The 21,625-nt window shown below is 45.7% G+C and overlaps 1 protein-coding gene across 2 annotated transcripts in view; it reads left to right on the top strand.

Moving 5' to 3' along the window:
- The window catches only part of LOC120908952 (cadherin-23-like), a 169,275-nt gene that overhangs the window by 117,075 nt on the left and 30,575 nt on the right, over positions 1-21,625 (top strand). For both annotated transcript variants that reach the window (XM_040320484.1, XM_040320485.1), the window contains exons 18-20: positions 15,616-15,810; positions 18,177-18,290; positions 20,528-20,657. In XM_040320484.1, the coding sequence (XP_040176418.1) occupies positions 15,616-15,810; positions 18,177-18,290; positions 20,528-20,657 (439 nt within the window). The remainder of the gene's footprint in view (positions 1-15,615; positions 15,811-18,176; positions 18,291-20,527; positions 20,658-21,625) is intronic.

Genomic DNA, 21,625 nt, shown 5'->3' with positions numbered 1-21,625 from the left:
ACGCAAAAACCACAAGTGGGAGCTGGTGCAGTGCATACATGCTGTCCTTGCCCAGCAAATTCCTTGGCCACCTCTATGTCTGTGGATAACTTTTCATGGCTCAAACAGCTGACTGATCATTTAAGTCCTTGTGGACAACACAGCAATGGAGTGAGGGACATGGGTGAGAAAAAAAAGGGGGTGGCATTTATTTTAGCTGCTGCCAAGATATGGGTTTCTAAGCCGAATCCTCTCCCTTGGTCCTCGATCACTGTCTTTATTAATATACATTTCATTTTCATGGATCTTCAGTAAGACTAATGCCCTGTGTACACTACACATGAGCGGAATTTCTGTCGGAAAAAAGTTGGATGTTTTTTCCGACGGAATTCCGCTCAAGCTTGGCTTGCATACACACGGTCACACAAAAGTTCTCTGAACTTTCAAGCGTTAGGAACGCGGTGACGTACAACACTATGACGAGGCGAGAAAAAGAAGTTCAATGCTTCCGAGCATTCGTCAAATTGTTTCTGAGCATGCATGTTTTTTTTCCTGTCGGAATTTCATATAAACGAACGGATTTTCGGTTCCGTTCCGTTCCGGATTTGAGGACGCGCTCTCAAACTTTTGCCGGAGGAAATTCCGACAGTAAAAGTCTGATGGGGCATACACACGGTTGGAATTTCCGATGAAAAGCTCACATCAGACTTTTGCTGGCGGAAATTCCGCTTGTGTGTACAGGGCATCAGTTATATCACTGGACTAGGGACAGTCCTGGGAAGGAGATTACTGCAGCCAAAGCTCTTATTTTATTTTCTGCTAAAAGTTGGATTATTTTATTATTTTAAACTGGTGTGGATTTTTAGCAAACTCTTCACAATAATTCACTGACTGAGCTCAGGAGATTGTATTTAGAAAGAGTAAGTTTAGGAGTAGAGTTTTTTGTACTTGTTGGGGTGAGTCATCTTGGAAGCTCTCTAGTCATAGAAATGCAGCTTATGGGAGCTGGTTTGCAGCCTTATGCAGATTTTAGATTTAATAGAATTCTGTGAATTTCCTGTGACACTGAAAGATTCAGAGAAAAAAGTGTTCTTGTTGCCAATGTAAAGATGCAGTGATACAATGGCATCATTACTGATGGTGTTTCCCATGTCAGTTTAAAAAATGACATACCATATATATTATAGTGTGTATATATATTAGTTTAATAAAAGTTATCCATTCAGGAAATATTTGATTAATTTTTTGATCCACTCAAATTAATCAAAATAATGTAACGTGCATGTGAGATAAAGAGGCCTGCTATATAGGAATCACAAGTCATACAGCTTGTTATAAAATACTTACTAGACATGTGCATTCGTCTTCGTCCGAATGCATTTTCATCGGAATTTGGGGTATTTTCGTTATCATTTTAACAAACGAATGCACAGAATCCGAAATTCGAAAGATGCAACATAAAAAAAATGCTTTATTTTCGATGCTACAACAGTTCGATATAGATATGATATTCGACATGACGCTGACAATAGCAATCTGTGTCTATCAAACCTGTGGTCGAATGTGCCTAACCTTAACTCTATTAGTCCAAGATTATTCTACATAGAGAGGAAAGATTCGACATTATAGAGACAGTGTTGGGGTAGACCATTCGACATGAGCGATGAAGATTCAATGAAGCAGAGAAAAACATTGAATCTGTCATTGAAGGCTTATGGTGTCTGTCGAAAGTTCTAAGAAGATTCGACAAGCAGCTAAACTGTACCACGCCGCAATCGTACATTTCCGGTCAAATGCTCTGCCCATAGGCTATAGAAGAATTTGAATGTTAGTTGACTAGTACCATATTTTCCGGCGTATAAGACGACCCCCTCATTTTCCAGCTAAAATTTTGGTTTTGGGATATACTCGCTGTATAAGACGACCCACTTCCTACTAGTCTGTCTGGAAGCTGAGGGGTAGCCAGAACAACCGCTGACAGGAACATGCTTTATTCAGCTTTTTCAAATCTCACTGTGCCCATTACATGCCTCACTGTGCCATTACATGCCTCACTGTGCCATCAACATGCCTCACTGTGCCATCAAAATGCCTCACTCTGCCATCAACGTGCCTCACTGTGCCACCCCATGCCTCATTGTGCCATCAACATGCCTCACTGTGCCATTAACATGCCTCACTGTGCCATCAACATGCCTCATTGTGCCATCAACATGCCTCACTGTGCCACCCCATGCCTCATTGTGCCGTCAAAATGCCTCACTGTGCCATACCTTTAGTCCAGTACTGCGGGCGTCCATTATTCAAAAACCGCACCTCCTCCTCATGCTTTTCCGTGATAGGCGCCTGTGTTCCGCCTATCACGAAGGTCCTCTCATCTGAAGCCGAGGATGAGAAGACATCCGTGATAGGCGGAACACCGATCAGAGGCTCTGCTGGGAAACCAAGTGTTCCGTCTATCACGGAACACCACAAAGAGGAGGCGCGGGTTTTGAATAATGGATGCCCGAGGTCTGGTACTGGCGTATAAGACGCGAATTTTTAAGCCCAAAAGGTCGTCTTATACGCCGGAAAATACGGTAATGATAATTCATAAATATAATTATTACTAGTCATACAACATTAGAATTCTTCTATAGCTTGTAGGTGGAACATTTGACCGGAAATGTATGATTGCGGCATCGTACAGTTTAGCTGCTCCGTCGAATCTTCTTAGAACATTCGACAGACACCATAAGCCTTCAATTGACAGATTCGACCTTAATTCATTTGGATTTTCGGACGAATGCATTTTATAACAAAACAAAATAAATAAAAACGAATTTCCGGAGTAACCAAATTAAATTATTTTTCGGACGAAACCGATATTCCGAAACAAAATATTTCAGTGTGCAAATGTCGAATACTTACTAAAGAAAAGCCTGTAGGTTTGTATGGATCATATCATCAGTGCAAAAACAGACATATTCAATTGGACAGTGCTAATACTGATGAAGGCATGCACTGCTGGGAAAGCGTAGAAACTGTTCATGAATCATGATGTATGTCTCTGTTTCCCAAACCTAGCTCAGGTATTTTCCAATCTTTATTTGTATTTTTAGAGTAAAAATCCTATACAAATTTAAAAGGTAGACATTTCCGGCCTGATCTCCTAGGATTGTTTGAATTGTAAGATTGTCACCCGGTTGTGCTGAAGTCTTATGTTTTATGTGAAAGACTCAATCTGTGCGTTCTGATCCTATCCAGGTATCCGTGTAACCGTATCAGAAAGTTTACTTTTCTTATCCCAGAGTCCATGAAGACCTCCTTCAGAGACTGGCTTGTGGCTAAATTGGAGCACCCTGCCTTTTGAGGTGTGCTATAGAATGGAGTTTGGGGGTAAAATAAGTGTGGTTAATGGAATCGAAAGAAACTAGCAAAGCATAAAAATACAAAAAGAGCATCTAACCAAAAAATGGAATAGCCCAAGTTACTTTTAATTACCGTATTTGCCGGCGTATAAGACGACTGGGCGTATAAGACGACCCCCTAATGTTCCAGGAAAGATTTTGGTTTAGGGATATACTCGCCGTATAAGACTACCCCCTTCCTTCTAGTCTTTCTGGAAGCTGAGGTGTAGCCAGAACAACCGCTGACAGAAACAAACGCTGACAGAAACAGGCTTTTTTCAAATCTCACTGTGCCATTACATTACATGCCTCACTGTGCCATTATATTACATGCCCCACTGTGCCATTACATTACATGCCCCACTGTGCCATTACATGCCCCCACTGTGCCATCACTTGCCCCCACTGTGCCATCACTAGCCCCCACTGTGCCATCACTTGCCCCCACTGTGCCATCACTTGCCCCCACTTGCCCCCACTGTGCCATCACTTGCCCCCACTGTGCCATCACTTGCCCCCACTGTGCCATCACTTGCCCCCACTGTGCCATCACTTGCCCCCACTGTGCCCCCACTGTGCCATCACTTTCCCCCCCACTGTGCCATCACTCACGTTTTGCAGCTTCTGGCTTCCAGGCCGGTGACAGTCTCCGTCTGCTGCGAGCGTCCATGATTTGAAAGCAGCGCCTTCTTCTCAGACTGTCCTGTGATAAGCGGAACACAAATTTTCCCAGCAGCGCCTCTGTTCTGTGTTCCGCCTATCACGGACGTCCTCTCGTCCGAGGATGAGAAGGCATCCGTGATAGGAGGAACACAGAACAGAGGCGCTGCTGGGAACATTTGTGTTCCGCCTATCACAGGACAGTCTGAGAAGAAGGCGCGGCTTTCAAATCATGGACGCCCGCAGCAGACAGAGACTGTCACCGGCGTATAAGACAGCCCCCTGACTTTGGATGCATTTTTTGCATCCAAAAAGTCGTCTTATACTCCGGAAAATACGGTATCTATAATATGATGGCATAAAACAATCAATGCATTTTTGGGGCCAATAGACTTTTCACGAAGGCTACAATATATAAAAACTTCAAACAATAAAAATATAGAAGGATATATATATATATATATATATATATATATATATATATATATATATATATATATATATATATATATATATATATATATATATATATATATATATGCATTATTTTCTTCAAAACTCTACAAACAATACCCCATAATGACAATGTGAAAGAAGTTTGTTTAAAATCTTTGCAAATTTATTAAAAAAATCATATAAAAAAAATCACATGTACATAAGTATTCACAACTTTTGCTCAATACTTTGTTGAAGCTCCTTTGGCACCAATTACAGCCTCAAGTCTTTTTGAGTATGATGGTACAAGCTTGGCACACCTACTTTTGGGCAGTTTCTCCCATTCTTCTTTGCAGGACCAACCTGATGGAGCTTGAGAGGTCCTGCCATCATATTATGGATAATTAAAAGTAACTTGGGCTATTCCATTTTTTGGTTAGATGCTCTTTTTGTATTTTTATGCTTTGCTAGTTTTTACCGATTCCATTAACCACACTTATTTTACCCCCAAACTCTATTCTATAGCACATCTCAAAAGGCAGGGTGCTCCAATTTAGCCACAAGCCAATACTGTTGAGGGAAGGGTCTTTGTAGCTGGCTGCTGGAGGGTACATTGATGCTGGGGAATCTATTGTTGCTGGATTTTTTTTTTTGCAGGGGGTCTATTGTTGCTAATGGTAGTCTATTGCTGGGGGTGGGCCTTATGTTGCAGGGGGTCAATCGTTGCTGGGAGAGATCTACTGTTGAGGGAGGGGTCTAATATTGCTTGCTGCTGAAGGGTCTATTGATGCTGGCTGTTGGGTATGAATTGTTGCTGAAGGGGATCTATTGTCGCTGGTGGTGTCTATTGTTGCGAGATCTATTTTACTGCCTTTCTTGATATCATTAACAGATTCCATACAAAGTACTTGGTTGTGTATTCTCTAAAAAGGGCAGCACTGGGACGTAGAGGGCGGAGTCAAGGGGTAACTCAGAAGGGGGGGTTCCTGCACCTTATTTCTGAGGGAAAAAAGCCCTGGAAATAAGACTGTAACATAACAAAATTTGGAAAAAGTGAAGCAATGTGAATATCTTCTGGATGCACTGTTTGTATGTGTGTGTGTATATATATATATATATATATATATATATATATATATATATATATATATATATAATATATATATATATATATATATATATATATATATATATACTGTGTATATATATATATACTGTGTATATATATATACTGTGTATATATGTATATATATATATATATATGTATGTGTATATATATATATATATATATATATATATATATATATATATATATATATATATATATATACTGTGTAATAAAAGTATTCAAATACTAAGCTTATATTGCATAAAACTGGAATAAATTATTACATAAAATGATAAACTTTAAAAAAAAAAGAATATATGAAAATATATAAAAGTGGCACTGAATAGGCTACTATGCTTAGAATCGCCTTGAAAATGTACTGGATATAACTCTGTTACAGAACATGCTTTAAACAACAGCTACATTGGTATTACAATTAAGTTGTGTGCTTACATATAGGAATTATTTAAGCTACAACAGCTACATTTACATCAGAGTTGTAACTACATCAAAAAATTAGTATAGGTGTTGATTTACTAAAGAGAGCAAAATCTGGTGCAGCTCTGCATAGAAACCAATCAGCGTCCAGTTTTTTTTTGTCAAAGCGGAGCTCCACCCAAAAGTGGAACTTCCGCTCATTTGTCTCCTCTCCCGCTCTGGCACCTTTCCGGGGGGGGGGGGGGGGGGGGGGACAGGATACCTTTGACAGGTATCCTGTTCCCACTTCTGGGAGTCTGGCCGCGGCCTGTGACGTGACGCCTGGGGCTCCCTCCTTCTCTCCCTCGCGCCGGGCCAGTAGGAGAGAGGAGCGGGGCCTCGCGCATGCACAGTAGGGTTCCTGTCATGAAGCCGTAAGGCTGCACTGCCGGGTTACCTTACCCGCAATGGCCGCGGCAGCACCCGACAGCTGATAGAAACGTTAAGCTGCGGTGCCGACATTGCTGGACTCCAGGACAGGTAAGGGTCCTATTATTAAAAGCCAGCAGCTGCAGTATGTGTAGTTGCTGGCTTTTAATTAATTTATTTATTTTTGGGCGGACCTCCACTTTAATAGAACAAGCTGAAGTTGGACGCTGATTGGTTACCATGCACATCTGCACCAGATTTTCCATTTTGCAGTTTCAGTAAGCCTAGGTTCACATTGACAGCAGGATTGAAATTGTGCGAGTTCAGCTAAGCTCGCACAATTTCATACCTGCATGTCAGTCCGACTTCAGGGGGGATTTCAGAAACATCTGTGTGGGTTCCTGCACAGATGTCTATTGAAATCATACCCGAGGTCACCAAAAGTAGTACAGAATCGGTGCAGCGCCACAAAATTGGCGTTGCACTGATTTGGGAGGTGCTATTGTCAAATTGACATGTCAAATCGCATGCCAAGTCGCATCAATGTGAACCTGGGCAGAAGAAGTTGAATGTGCTTTGCCTAGTCACTATTGTATATTACATTTGATTGGCTTGTCTAGTGGGATATAAATGGCCAAATATTAACAGCTTCTTTTAGAGGTATCAGTGCTGCTTGTGGCTTTTAAGTAGAAAAGAAGAAAAAGAAAAGGCCCCGGGACAGGAGAAAAAGTGGAACATAAGGCACAGTTTTTTCCTTCCCTCCTGCCCCTTTTCAGCACAGTCATGCTTTGAATGACAAATTGTGTGGTCGTGCGACGTGGCTCCCAAACAAAATTGGCGTCCTTTTTTCCCACAAATAGAGATTTCTTTTGGTGGTATTTGATCATCTCTGCGTTTTTATTTTTTGCTCTATAAACAAAAAAAGAGCGACAATCTTAAAAAAAACACAATGGGGCAGATCCACATACATCTGCGCTGGGCGCAGCGTATCTAAGATACGCTACGCCGGAGGGGCGTGTCCAAGATGGCGACGTGAGCGGTCGCATCCTCCGTGAGCTCCGCCGGCTTCTCCCGACTTACCCGCTTCCAAGCCCTGCAGCCGCCTGATCACCCGTTCGCTACCAGCTGGATGAGGCGGGGGACCCCCCGGGCGCAGTCCGGAAAAGGCAAGAGGCTCAAATTCCCTCCGCAGCCGGAGGTATCACCGCCCGATTCTCCGGCCTTCCACGTGGAGCCGCGCGCCACGCGCTCTTCCCGCATGGCGGCCCAGCCGCCTATGGCCGCCTCAGACCCTCGGCCATCCTGGCTCCCGGAGGTGATGGCGGCTATAGCCACATGCCAGTCCACCCTGACAACGAAAATAGAGGAGGTACAGATGGACGTAGGCCTTATCCGGCAGGATATGGACAAGCTCCGCTCCAGGGTCACGGAGACGGAGCAGCGCATCGGGCTGCTGGAGGATGACTCTATGGAGCAGTCAGCGTCCCTCCGCACCCTCCATACTAAAGTTAAGGCCTTGGAATCCAGGGCGGAGGACGCCGAGAATAGGAACCGGAGAAATAATCTCCGCATTATCGGCCTCCCGGAGGGGGTCGAGGGCAAGGATCCGACGGCCTACGTGGAAGACCTGCTGCGCTCCGTCCTCCCGGACGCGCGCTTCTCCCCCCATTACACCGCAGAGAGAGCGCACCGGGTCCCCCCTAAGCAGGGACCCCCGGGAGCCCCACCGAGGACATTAATACTCCGGCTGCTTAACTTTAGGGACAGGGATGAAGTCCTCCGCGCGGCCAGGCAGCAGGGGGAGATCCGTTTCGAGAACACCAGGCTGATGATATTCCCCGACTACTCCGTCGAAACACAGAGGCAGCGCAAATCCTTCGACCAGGTCAAGGGGGCGATGAGGGCCGGGAACATCAAGTACAGTGTCCTCTTCCCGGCCAGACTCCGAGTGCAGGATGGTGAATCCCTCCGTTTCTTCAACACCCCGAGGGAGGCCTCTGCCTGGCTTGACACCCTACCTCCGCACGGCTGATGAGGCCCCCGTGAGTAGTTGCCTTCTCCCTGAATTTACACTTTGTTCCTCTCGGATGGGATCCCCGGCTCCCGGTGCCCTGCCTTCCCCCCCTTGGTTCCTTTTGCCCCCTCCTTGGAGGTCCCCAGTCTGGTGCCCCTCTGCCCCTGACTTTCCCTCCCCGTGTTCCTCGGGGTGAGTGACTTCCGTTCCCCAGCTTCACCCTCTTTTGACACTGTCCTGGATTCCCTGAGGGGGACCCCTGTACCTGTGCGCTCATTGGGGGGGTGGGGATGTTCATCCTTGGGGGATTGCTGGGTGGTTACCCCTCCGAGAGACCGATGTTCCGTTTTTTTTTTGTTTGCAACGTAAAGATTTGTGCCCCTGATTACCTCAGGAGACTGCTCTGGAAAAGCCTTCTCATTTGCAGCGTGACTGTGCCCTTCACCTCAAGAAGGGGGGAGGGGGTTCCTTTTCTTTTTTCCCTTTTTATTGTAAATGGTTATTTTTGTTTTTTTTCTCTCCCGCTCCTTTTATTTGGGGGGAGGGCTGCAAAGGCTGGAAATCACCATCCTGGCGCTGGGGCATGGAGGATGCCTCATGCTCTCCTGCCCCTTCTGCCTGATATCCCTTCTTCGAGAGGCCGGGAGTGGAGGGGCGTCGTGCTCAAGCGGACACCCCCTGGACTGACTGGTGGGCTTAGCCTCGCCGCTTGCACATTTGCCCCCCTTTTTGCAGCCAGCGTGCTGATTTGGGTTTGGGGAGTGGAAGCTCTTCCTGGTTTTGGGGGAATGAGCGGGGTGGGGGGGGGGACTGTTGCCCTTCACGGGCTGATGTTATTATGGGTATTCGCCCCTTTTATTTCAACATTTTGTTTTTGTTTTTTGTTTTATTTACTGTTCAGATGTTTTATTGACTATATATGGTACAGCTTACAGTTTAAATTTAGACTGTTTGACTCGTCTCGGGTCCTGGCGGCAGATTCCATGGAGCCTCCCTTACTTGGTCCGCCAAATTTCCCTCCCGCTGATCACAATGACGGCGCTTAACATTATGTCATGGAACACCAGGGGCCTTAATTCTCCGGTTAAGAGGTCACTGGTGTTCCAATTCATTAGATCTCATGCCCCTCACATTTGCATTCTCCAGGAGACCCACCTTGTGGGTAGTAGAACCTTGGCTCTTAAGAAGCCGTGGGTGGCCAGCCACTATCACTCCACATACTCCACCTTTGCTAGGGGAGTGAGTATCCTGGTTAATAAATCCCTACCCTTCAAGCTCCTCGATCTGGCGCTGGACCCTGACGGCAGGTTTGTGGTCATCAATGCTAGAGTCCATTCCCAGACCTGGTCCATTGTCGGTCTCTACCTGCCCCCCCCAGCTTCCCTCGTACTGTTGAACAAGATAACTGCCATCCTTGCTGACTTTGCCTCAGACCACATGATTTTGCTGGGAGATTTCAATATGGCCCCTGAACCGGGCGTGGACAGGATGGCTGGTGTGGGTCCCTCATCCCCGGGACTACTCTCCTGGGCCGAGGCCTATGGCTTGACTGACGTCTGGAGGTGGAAACACCCTCAGGAGCGGGCCTACACCTGTCACTCTGCCTCGCACGCTTCCTTCTCCCGCATAGATTTGGCCTTTGCCGGTCAGTCGGTCCTGTCTAGGGTCAAGGAGGTCAGGATACTTCCCCGGGGGATCTCGGACCATGCCCCCCTGTTGCTGTGCTTGGGTGATGTGGGGAACCCCACCAGACTATGGAGACTCTCGAGATATTGGATCTCGGACCAGGATGTGGAATCTCAATTTACAGGGGTCCTTGACGGTTTCTGGGCCACTAACCCGGCCTCGGCCTCCCTGAATGTGGTGTGGGACGCCTTTAAGGCTTTTACCAGGGGTCAGTACCAGACCATCATAGCGCGGGTTAGGAGGGAGAGGCGCTCTGCGCTGGTTGCGGCTGAAGATGCTGCTGTGGCGCAGGAGGCGCTTTACGTCCGCTCCCGGGAACCCCAACACTACGTTCGGCTCCAATCCCTGACAAATGAAGTTATGTCCCTTCGTACCTCCCTGACTCAAAAAAAACTGTTAGCCCAATCCCAACGTATATTTGAACAGGGTGAGAGATCGGGTAGGCTCCTGGCTTGGCTCTCTAGGGAGCGTTCGGGGGGCATGTCTGTCCCCCAGATCGCTGATTCGAATGGGGGTCTCCTATACACCTCGGAGGAAATTAACCACACCTTTGCTACGTACTATCGTCGCCTCTACAAATCGCAGGTGACCTTTGCGGATGACGAGCTGGCCCTCTACCTTGACGAGGTTGATGTCCCTGTCCTGACCGACAAATACAGGGACTCCCTGGACAGACCTATCTCCCTGGACGAAATCCTTACGGCGCTCAAAACTATGCAGCCGGGTAAGACTCCTGGCCCTGACGGTCTCCCTGTTGAACTTTATAAACAATACCCTGATGTACTAGCTACTAGGCTGCGGGAGATGCTGGTGGCGGCTGAACTCTTGGGATCCCTCCCCGACTCCATGGGCGATGCGGTGATTGTCGTTATCCCGAAACCGGGTAAGGATCCCTCTCTGTGCCCCTCCTACAGGCCCATTTCATTATTGAATGTCGATGCCAAGCTGTTGGCTAAGGTCCTTGCTATCCGGTTGAACACGGTTATCACGGCCCTGGTCCACCCCGATCAAACGGGTTTCATGCCGGGCAGGGGTACCGACATCAATTTGAGGAGACTCTTTTCCCACATAGCTAGGGCGGATGACAGGGGTCAGACACTGGTGGCCTCCCTCGACGCCGAGAAGGCTTTCGACTCGGTCGAGTGGAGGTACCTGTGGGCAGTTCTCGCCAAATTTGGCTTTGGTCCTAGATTCATCTCCTGGGTTCAGCTCCTTTATAAAGCTCCCCGGGCCAGAGTCTGTACCAACGCTTGCCTTTCGGACCCCTTCCCGTTGCAGCGGGGCACGAGGCAGGGCTGCCCCCTCTCTCCGGGGCTATTTGCGCTGGCCATAGAGCCCTTGGCGGCCCTCATTAGGGCAGATGAGGGCATACGGGGAATACGGGTTGGTCCTCTCCATGAAAAAATCTCCCTCTATGCGGATGACGCCCTGTTATACTTGGCTGACTCGGCTGACTCCCTGGGTAGGGCCTTGGCCCAGTTTGACCGCTTTGCCGGCTTCTCCGGAGTCCGTATAAACTGGGACAAGTCGGAGCTTTTCTCCCTCCACCCCTCCCCTATCGACTCTAATGCCCGGTCGCAGCTTAAGTGGGTTCAGGAAATCAAGTACCTGGGGATAAAGATTACGGTGGAGTTGGGGGACTTTGTGAAGTGTAACCTTCAGCCTCTGATGAAGCAGGTCACTGCCAACTTTGCGGCGTGGCGCTCGCTTCCTCTAACACCGGTGGGCAGAATTAACCTCCTTAAGATGGTGCTTCTGCCCAAATTTTTGTATTACTTTAGGAACACCCCGGTCCATCTTTGCAGAGCCTTCTTCAAAAAACTTGAGAGTCAGGTGGGAACATTTGTCTGGGCGGGTAGGGCTCCTAGGATAGCTAAAAAAACTTTGTATCTGCCCCTCTCAGGTGGTGGCTTATCGCTCCCGAACTTTCAACTGTACTATTGGGCAGCTGTCCTGGTCACCGTTCGGTGGTGGTTTGCCCAACCCAAACAGAATCCGGCGGTTACGTTGGAGGCCGCCATTCTGGGCTCATATGCCGCCCTGAGCAACCTTGCATTCAGGGGTTGTCGTGCGGCCCCCTCGGTAACGGTCCCGATGAAAACAACGCTTAGGGCCTGGAGGGAGGCTAGGGTGATCTACGCGAGGCCCTCGCATGTCTCCCCGCATCTGCCTCTCTGGGGCAACCCCCTGCTGCCCCACCTGTACTCCCTTCCTGACCCTTCGGTTTGGGCCAGCAGGGGGATCACTACTCTCAAACATATTGTATCCAACGGCGCTCTTATGACCTTTAGGGAGTTGAGGGACAAATATTCCATCCCTGCACACTGGACATTCCGATACTGTCAACTTAGACATGCGTACGCTGCCCAATTTCCGGACACGCTGACGCTCCAATCTGACTCGATCGAGAGACTCTTGACCTCGCGGACCATGGGGCGACCCCTCTCCACCCTTTACCTCTACCTGACAGTTGCATATGACTCCGGGTCGACCCGCTCTCTCGAAAGGTGGAAGGCTGATATACCTGACCTGGATGATGAAAAGTGGGAGGAATGTGTTTCCACGTTTATCCCGTCACTTATAGCAGCTAGGGACAGGTTCATACAAATCAAGTTCCTTCATCAGGCTTACTATACCCCCCAGAGGTTGGCCCGCATCTACCCTCAGAGGGACCCTCTTTGTCCGCGATGTGGGGTTCAGGAAGGCTCATTTTGGCACATGGTGTGGGCATGCCCCGAGATTCAGATTTACTGGGGCAGGGTGGCTGGGATCCTGGGTTCGGTGTCTCAGCTGCAGGTCCCGATGGACCCCTTGGTTCTCCTTTTGAGCCACCTGGAGGTGACGCAGGGTGACAGGTACTCTAAGTTGTTTCTTACCTTCTCCCTCTTCTATGCCAGGAGGGAAATCCTTCTTAAATGGAAGGCAGCTGACCCGCCTACGGTGGAGTCTTGGACCCAGTCAATCAACAACGTTCTACCACTTTACAGGATCACTTATGAAAGTAGACAGTGCCCAGCAAAGTTTGACAAGGTGTGGTCTGCATGGATTGATGCCAGGGGTTGAGGTTGGGTTGTGGTCCGTATACCATGCTGTACCTGAACACTAATTGATGTTTCACGTGATCGGTGACGTGTGATTATCACTCGCTCTGCTCTGCACTCTCCCCCCCCCGCCCCTTCCCCCCCCCTCCGGGGGGAGCCTGTTTTATCCTATTCCCACTTCTTTTCCCTCAGGCGGCCCTGGGGGGGGCGGGGGCTGGGTATGAATCCTGGTATGAATTCTTGTCTTGTCCCTTGGGATTCGGGGGGGGGGTTGGTTGGGTTTGGGATATGATGTATCTCCCCCTCATATGGTATTACACTTAGTATTTTATCATGCTCTAAGTTCCTGAGGCGGTCCTGTAACTTTTCTCTTGTATTTGACTGTACCTATATTTATCTGTGACAATGTAACCTGCTTTGTTCTCTCAATAAAACATCTCTGTTAAAAAAAAGATACGCTACGCCGCTGTAACTTACTTTGAGTTGGTTTGAATCCTCAACGAATCCGCGCCATAAGTTAAGGCGGTGTAGTGTATCTCTCACGGCGTAAGGGCGTGGAATTCAAATTCGGCGGGTAGGGGGCGTGTTTCATTTAAATGAAGCGCGTCCCCGCGCCGAACGAACTGCGCATGCGCCGTCCGTAAAAACTCCCAGGGTGCATTGCTCCAAATGACATCGCAAGGACATCATTGGTTTCGACGTGAGCGTAAATGGCGTCCAGCCCCATTCACGGACGACTTGCGCAAACGTAAAATTTTTAAAATTATATGCGGGAACGACGGCCATACTTAACATTGAGTACGCCACCATATAGCACCTTTAACTATACGCTGGAAAAAGCCGAACGGAAACGACGTAAAAAAAATGCAACGGCCGCTCGTACGTTTGTGGATCGTCGGAAATAGCTAATTTGCATACTCAACGCGGATTACGACGGGAACGCCACCAAGCGGACGCCGAAAAATTGTATCTTAGATCCGACGGCATACGAAGACATACGCCTGTCGGATTTAGACGAGATGCCGTCGTATCTCGTTTTGAGGATTCATGATACGACGCGGGAATTTTGAAATTACGCCAGCGTATCAGTAGATACGCCGGCGTAATTTCTTTGTGGATCTACCCCAATATTTTTTACTTTTTGCTATAAGAAATATTCCAATTTTTTTTTTAAAAAAAAATATTTTTTTTTCTCAGTTTAGGTCGATACATTTTCTTCTACATATTTTTGGTAAAAAAATCGCAATATTAATTGGTTTGCACAAAAGTTATAGCGCCTACAAAATAGGGGATAGAATTATGACATTTTTATTATTTTTTATTTTTTTACTAGTAATGGCGGTTATCTTTGTCAGGACTGCGACATTACGGCGGACACATCGGACACTTTTGACACATTTTTGGGACCATTCACATTTATACAGCGAACAGTGCTATAAATATGCACTGATTACTGTATAAATGTGACTGGCAGGGAAAGGGGTTAAACACTAGGGTGGCGATCAAGGGGTTAATGTGTTCCCTGGGAGTGATTTTTATTGTGGGGGGAGGGGACTGACTGGGGGAGGTGACCGATGGTTGTCCCTATGTACAAGGGACACACCATCGGTCTCCTCTCCCTGGCAGGATGTGGATCTGTGTGTTTACACACAGAGATCCACCTCCCTGTCTCTGTAACTGCCGATCGCGTGTACTTGGAGGACATTGCGGCCGCCAGGCACACGCATCGGCATCTGAGTGACGTGGCGGACATGCGGAACCGAGGACGTCAATAGACGGCCTCCCGGCATTGTAGAGCCACCTTGTGGCCGTCATTCTACAATGGCCGGGATGGCAAGTGGTTACAAAGGGTTCAATAACTTTGTATTGCTAGTGTATGTTGAATTCAACTCTTAGGAAACAAACAATGCACATTTTGCACCCATGAACTTGAAATCCCAACATTGACATTTTGGCTTCATGCACACTGGGCATCAAACATGCCACTTTTAAGGGCGTTTTTTTTTTTTTTAATGCCTCTGAATGCCCTTCTATGTTAGTGTATGTGTCCTTGCACATATAAGTGTTTACTGGGCAGAAAATATCTCTTGCACATTCAGAAGAGGAGCGTTTTGCCGTAAAAAACGACCGACACTATTACATTTAACACTTTTTTTACTCATTCATTTCAATGGCCAGAATAAATAATATTCTGGCCAATAAAATCAACTTCCAGATGCTTGATGTGCCTAAAAGCGTTTACAAAATACAACTTTAGGTGCATTTTGACACTGTTTTCTCCTCCCCTGGACCATGCAGGTGTCTTCCAGGGGAGGGGGAAAATGTCCTGTGTGCACAAGGCTTTAAAATTGAATTTATTAATATTGTATAGCCTGAGTTGTTTTTATATAGTTTGATAAAAAACTGTGTTGCATTGACCTCTTGTGGTTATGTATGAAACTGTTTTGTTTTCTATAGGAAATCCCCTTAAAGTCTACAGTATATGAAGTATACGCCACAGATAACGATGAAGGTTTGAATGGAGCAGTGCGCTACAGTTTGCTAAAAACCGGAGCTGGAAATAAAGACTGGGAGTATTTTAATATTGATTCCATGAGTGGACTTATTCAAACTGCACAGAGATTAGATCGGGAGAAGCAAGCCATTTATAGTGTAAGTAGACAAGCCCAGCACATTGTAACTGTGTGCAATGTTACATCTGTAACTAAGTGCAATGGTTTCATACCATAAATAGAATGAAGGGCCTTTCACACTAAAGCCTAGTACACACTACAATTTTTTATTTTTTTGTTTAACCCATCAAGCTGTATGAAAAAACTGACTGCTCAGAAAGAGCCGCTGTACTAACAATGCAATGTTAATACCTCAATCTCCCCCTGCTGTGCAATTCTGATAGGAGAATAGCTCCGCCGCTAGAACACTCCGGTCAGCACCCTCAGGCATTGGCTGAGAGCGCTGATCGGGAGCCGGTCGGCAGACCTTTTACAATCGTGCCCCTTCTGGCTTCCATACACACAGGCCAAATGTCGGGCGGTTTCTATTGAACCGGTCGATGCCACCCGACATTCAGCCCGTGTGTACTAGGCTTTACACACATGTAGGTAACAGGCTTTTATTGACTATACGTGTGTACGCGGCGTAAGGCTGCATTCACACCTGAGTATTTTGTAGCTTAAAGCCTGAAGCTACAGAACGCTGGAAGGGAAAAAATCTATTATTCTCTATGGAGATGGTTCACATCTCCACTACAAAACGCCTGAAGCTCAAACAAGTTCTGGAACTTTTTGTTAGGCAGATTACAGGCGTTTTCCTGCTTTTTACATTGGTGACCTATTGACCTGTAAAAAATCGCGGCAAATGGCATAAAATTGTGCGACTTTCTGCCTAAAAACGCTACGCTCAGGTGTGACTGGGGTCTTAGAGAATGGGTTCAAAGGGTAGAATGTATATATAACATGGAAGAATTGTGTCACTATGGAGAAGATAGAATATAATTTTTTTCAAATACTTGGAAAGAATGGAAAGAGTGTAAGAATACAAAGAAAAACTCTGAGGCCCCGTACACACGACCAAGTTTCTCGGCAGAATTCAGCCAGAAACTCGATCGGAGCCGTATTCTGCCGAGAAACCCGGTCGTGTGTACACTTTTGGCCGAGGAAACCGACGAGGAACTGGTCGAGCCAAATAGAGAACATGTTCTCTATTTCCTCGTTAGTCAATGGGGAAACTTGGCTCGCCGAGATCCTCGGCGGCTTCACAAGGAACTCGACGAGCAAAACTATGTGTTTTGCTCGTCGAGTTTCTCGGACGTGTGTACGGGGCCTGAGATAATGGGAATCTGAAAAAAAGAGAGGTGGAGGGAATAAATGAAAGAAGACTATAATAAGACTTTAAGGAATGTGATATGGGGAAAGCGAGGGGAGAGGGGGAGGGGGGAAAATGATATGTTTATGAATGAGAATTTTGAACAAAGTATTTTATATAATATGAAGTGTAATAACATTTTAATAAATATTAATAAATAATCTCCGCCACAACAGAAGATTACATCTGCAGGGGTATGGGGGGGGGGGGGGGGGCAGGGGACTTTGCATTTCGACTAAGAGACAAGCCAACAGCACAAGGGACACTTCCCATTAAAGTATTGTCCCTTGCGCTGACTTTAAAAATAAATGTAATATTTTAATATGTTATTTGCTGTGAAAATGTAATATGAAAAACCTGGTCATGCTTTGGTGTTCATCAGTGTTAATTTAGTCGACTAAAATGGCTAAAACATTTTAGTCGACTAAATGAATACTATTTTAGTCGACTAAAACGAAAACAATTTAGATTACTAAAATACGACTAAAACTAAAATGCCATTTTAGTCAAAAGACTAATGCCGCGTAAACACGATAATTTTTCAGGTTGTAAAAAACAAAGTTTTTCAGGCTCTAGAAAAAACGACGTTTTTTTCAACTACATCATTAAAGCAGCCTTGTCTAAACACGATCGTTAAAAAAAAAAATGCTCTAGCAAAGCGTGGTGACGTACACGTATGACGGCACTATAAAGGGGAAGTTCCATGTGGATGACGCCACCCTTGGGGGCTGCTTTAGCTGATTCCGTGTTAGTAAAAGACGATTCGCGCTTTTCTGTCTGTTACTGCGTAATGAATGTGCTTACTCCATTATGAACGGTAGTTTTACCAGAACGAGCGCTCCTGTCTCATAACTTGCTTCTGAGCATGCGCGGGTTTTTCACGTTGTTTTAGCCCACACACTATCATTTTTTACAACCCGAAAAACGACATAGTTTAAAACGTCGTTAAAAAATGCAGCATGTTTGAATTTTTTTTTTTGTCGTTTTTCAGAACCCGAAAAATAATGTGGAGCCCACACACGATCTTTTTAAATGACATTTTTAAAAAACTTTGTTTTTTACAAGCTGAAAAATGATCGTGTGTACGCGGCATAAGACTAAAACTAGATCGAAATTTGCTGCCAAAATTGACACTGGTGTTCATCTTTTTTCAGCTTATAATTGTTGCCTATGACCTTGGTCAGCCAGTGCCTTATGAAGCCATGCTACCTCTTCAGGTTGCTCTAGATGATGTTGATGACAATGAGCCAATCTTTGTCCGACCACCGGTAAGTAAAACAAGTTAGGACCAAAGGTATTTTTCTGTACTTGTAGCATTTTTAAAGATAAAACATGGAGAAATATGAATATTTCAGATGTGCTCAATATGTTGTTTTTTTCCCCCCAAAAAACTTTAATGAACACTATATACCGTATTATGCTTTCAAGCCCAGTTATGACCAGCACATAGAAGGTGCACTTGCTCATAGTCTTTTCCCTATGTAGTTACTACAAAATACTTATTTTTCAAAACTCATTTGCTGTCATGGCACAATCCAGAGAACATATATGAACCTTTGTGATTCTTTACCCACACTTACAGTGACACAGAATGCCCAATGACACCTAAATTGCTTTAAAATACTTTACATATACCAGTGTCTCTGCACTGCAGTAGTAGCCAACCGTAGCTATTCTTTTCTGGGACCTACTGGTCCAAGGGTGGTCCTGTGCTGTCTTGCCTGCGGGAAGAAGCCGAACAATTGGGGATTCAATTAGAGGATTCATCCTGACCAATCTACCACGCAGTGCTGCCTGCTGGCTGAAAGATCCTGGTACTGTGTAGCTGTGTCCTTGGAACTTTTGCAAAGTGTGTGTGTGGTTACATGGTCCTGTGGCAGAGGACTGTGCAACGACTCAACGGCACACATGTAGTCTTCGTACCGGCTGCTAGGTCAGTGAGAGAGGCCTATCTGGTGGTTGCTGAATCCAGTGTGGAACAGTCTGTCCTCTGGATTCAAGAACGTGCCTGTGATCCACAAAGCAAGGTACCTGAATTCCCCCCTAACCCTCCATCCCTCTGTCTGAGTTTGGTTAATAAAACCTTGGAAGAAAAAGAGACTAAGTATTGGTGCCGTCCTTTGTGAATAACTCTTCAATGAGGACCCCTAAGACGAACGTGGTGAGGTAACGGCGGGCCCAAATTCAAACCAGCGGCCCCTTCAGGGGTATTACTACATATCTATCAGGACATTTTGATATTTGCAAAACTCCTCCCAAGACCCAGTTCACTGCTGCATTAGGTCTGAGGGCTCCTAAGAGGAGTACTGAGATGTTTACAAGAGGCTGGGACTGTGCTGGCTCACCCCATAGCCATGGTCTACAATTAGTACATAGAGAAGCACAGGGACCTATGGATGGGTCGAACAAAAGGTAAGTAATGAAAACAAGTTTTGTTTAAAAGTTTTATTAGCATGTTGATGAGGGGAGAAAGTAGAAACCAGGGCAGGCAAATCCAAAAGTCTAAAACGGAAATGTTATTTTTAGGTGAATTGATCTACAGGGTGGCCCATTTATATGGATACACCTTAATAAAATGGGAATGGTTGGTGATATTAACTTCCTGTTTGTGGCACATTAGTATATGTAAGGGGGGAAACTTTTCAAGATGGGTGGTGACCATGGCAGCCATTTTAAAGTTGGCCATTTTGAATCCAACTTTAGTTTTTTGAATAGGAAGAGGGTCAGGAAGAGGGTCATGTGACACATCAAACTTATTGGGAATTTCACAAGAAAACAATGGTGTGCTTGGTTTTAACATAACTTTATTCTTTCATGAGTTATTTACAAGTTTCTGACCACTTATAAAATGTGTTCAATGTGCTCTCCAGTGACATGCGGCGAGTGCTACGCTGTGGGCTCTTGCTGAATGAAGCTAGGACAGCCACTGATGTTTCTTCATTAGACCCCTTTCACACTGGATACCTCTATAGCGGAGCGTTAAAATCGCAGTAAATAGTGTTTTACGGCGATTTTAACGCTCCGCTATAGGCGTATCCAGTGTGAACGGGGTCTAATGAAGAAACATCAGTGACTGTCCTAGCTTCATTCAGCAAGAGCCCACAGCGTAGCACTCGCCGCATGTCACTGGAGAGCACATTTTATAAGTGGTCAGAAACTTGTAAATAACTCATGAAAGAATAAAGTTATGTTAAAACCAAGCACACCATTGTTTTTCTTGTGAAATTCCCAATATGTTTGATGTGTCACATGACCCTCTTCCTATTGAAAAAACAAAAGTTGGATTCAAAATGGCCATCTTCAAAATGGCCACCATGGTCACCACCCATCTTAAAAAGTTTCCCCCCTCACATATACTGATGTGCCACAAACAGGAAGTTAATATGACTAGCCATTCCCATTTTATTAAGGTGTATCCATATAAATGGCCCACCCTGTATATTTAAGTAGTGTGACCTCTTTTATTTTATGTATGTTGTCACCTATTCTTTGCCATTTTTCACAGAGAGGTGCTGTGCAGTACCAAAGCCTTTCTGTCCGTGAGCATTCCAAACCTGGAACTGCAGTGGGGAATGTCAGTGGTGCTGTGGATTCTGATGAAGGTCCAAATGCCATTGTCTACTATTTTATTGCAGGTAAAAAAAAAAAGCCATTTATTGATTTCATCTCAATTATAAAGATTTTATCATGAAAATCACATCTGTTTGAAATGAAAGTTGTATTTGAGTTTTAATTACATGTACTGTATTCTTCTTTTCTTTCTCTTGATTTTGTCTGTTTTCAATAAAATATTGATATCCATTTTCTTTAGGTTACTTATTTTCAAAAATATAATATATTGCCGCAAATCATTCTTTAGACACGGTGGCTGCATTAATATCCTTTTTCAGGCCAATAACATTTTCAGCAAATACAGGAAATACTTGTTGATCTTACTAAAAATGGAGTGTCCTTGTCACTTCCTGTACTTAAGCTTACTTTTTACTAGTTCCATCAGCCCCTATGAATCTTTCAAGATCAACAGAGACAGATATGTTTGCAGTCCAGCCTGGGTGGCTACAATCATTCCTTTCCTTTAGATATACTGGAGGAGTGCAAGGTAGCCACTCAGGAACAAGAGGTATTCACAGGGTTACAAGGTGAAAAGTGTTACGCTCAGAATGTAGGGTTAAGGAGTGCGATACACTCAGAATGTAGGGTTAAGGAGTGCGTTATGCTCAGAATGTAGGGTTAAGGTGTGCGTAATGTTTAGAATGTAGGGTTGAGGAGTGCCTTATGCTCATAAGTTTAGAATGCAGGGTTCAGGAGTGCCTTGCACTTAGAATGCAGGTTTCAGGAGTGCGTTGCACTCAGAATGCTTCGGGGGGGGGGGGGGTGATGTGAAGGGTGGTAGAGCACACTGCTATGGGGGTGGCCCTGCCCATAACTGTGTCCTCTGCCCCCTTCACATCACCCCCACCTCCACACACAGCAGTGACCTCTGGCCCCCCTCCCACTCCCATAGCAGTGACCTACATCTGTACACAGCGGAGAGGGAGAGGCAGCACAGTTCTGGACAGACGGCAGGAGCGGGACTTTTCATATTTGCAAGCTGGTGGATGGT

The sequence above is a fragment of the Rana temporaria genome, chromosome 8, assembly GCF_905171775.1.
Source record: "Rana temporaria chromosome 8, aRanTem1.1, whole genome shotgun sequence".
NCBI lineage: Eukaryota > Metazoa > Chordata > Amphibia > Anura > Ranidae > Rana > Rana temporaria.
Note: the sequence above shows the minus strand (reverse complement) of the source record. Positions and strands in the feature narration are given on the sequence as shown.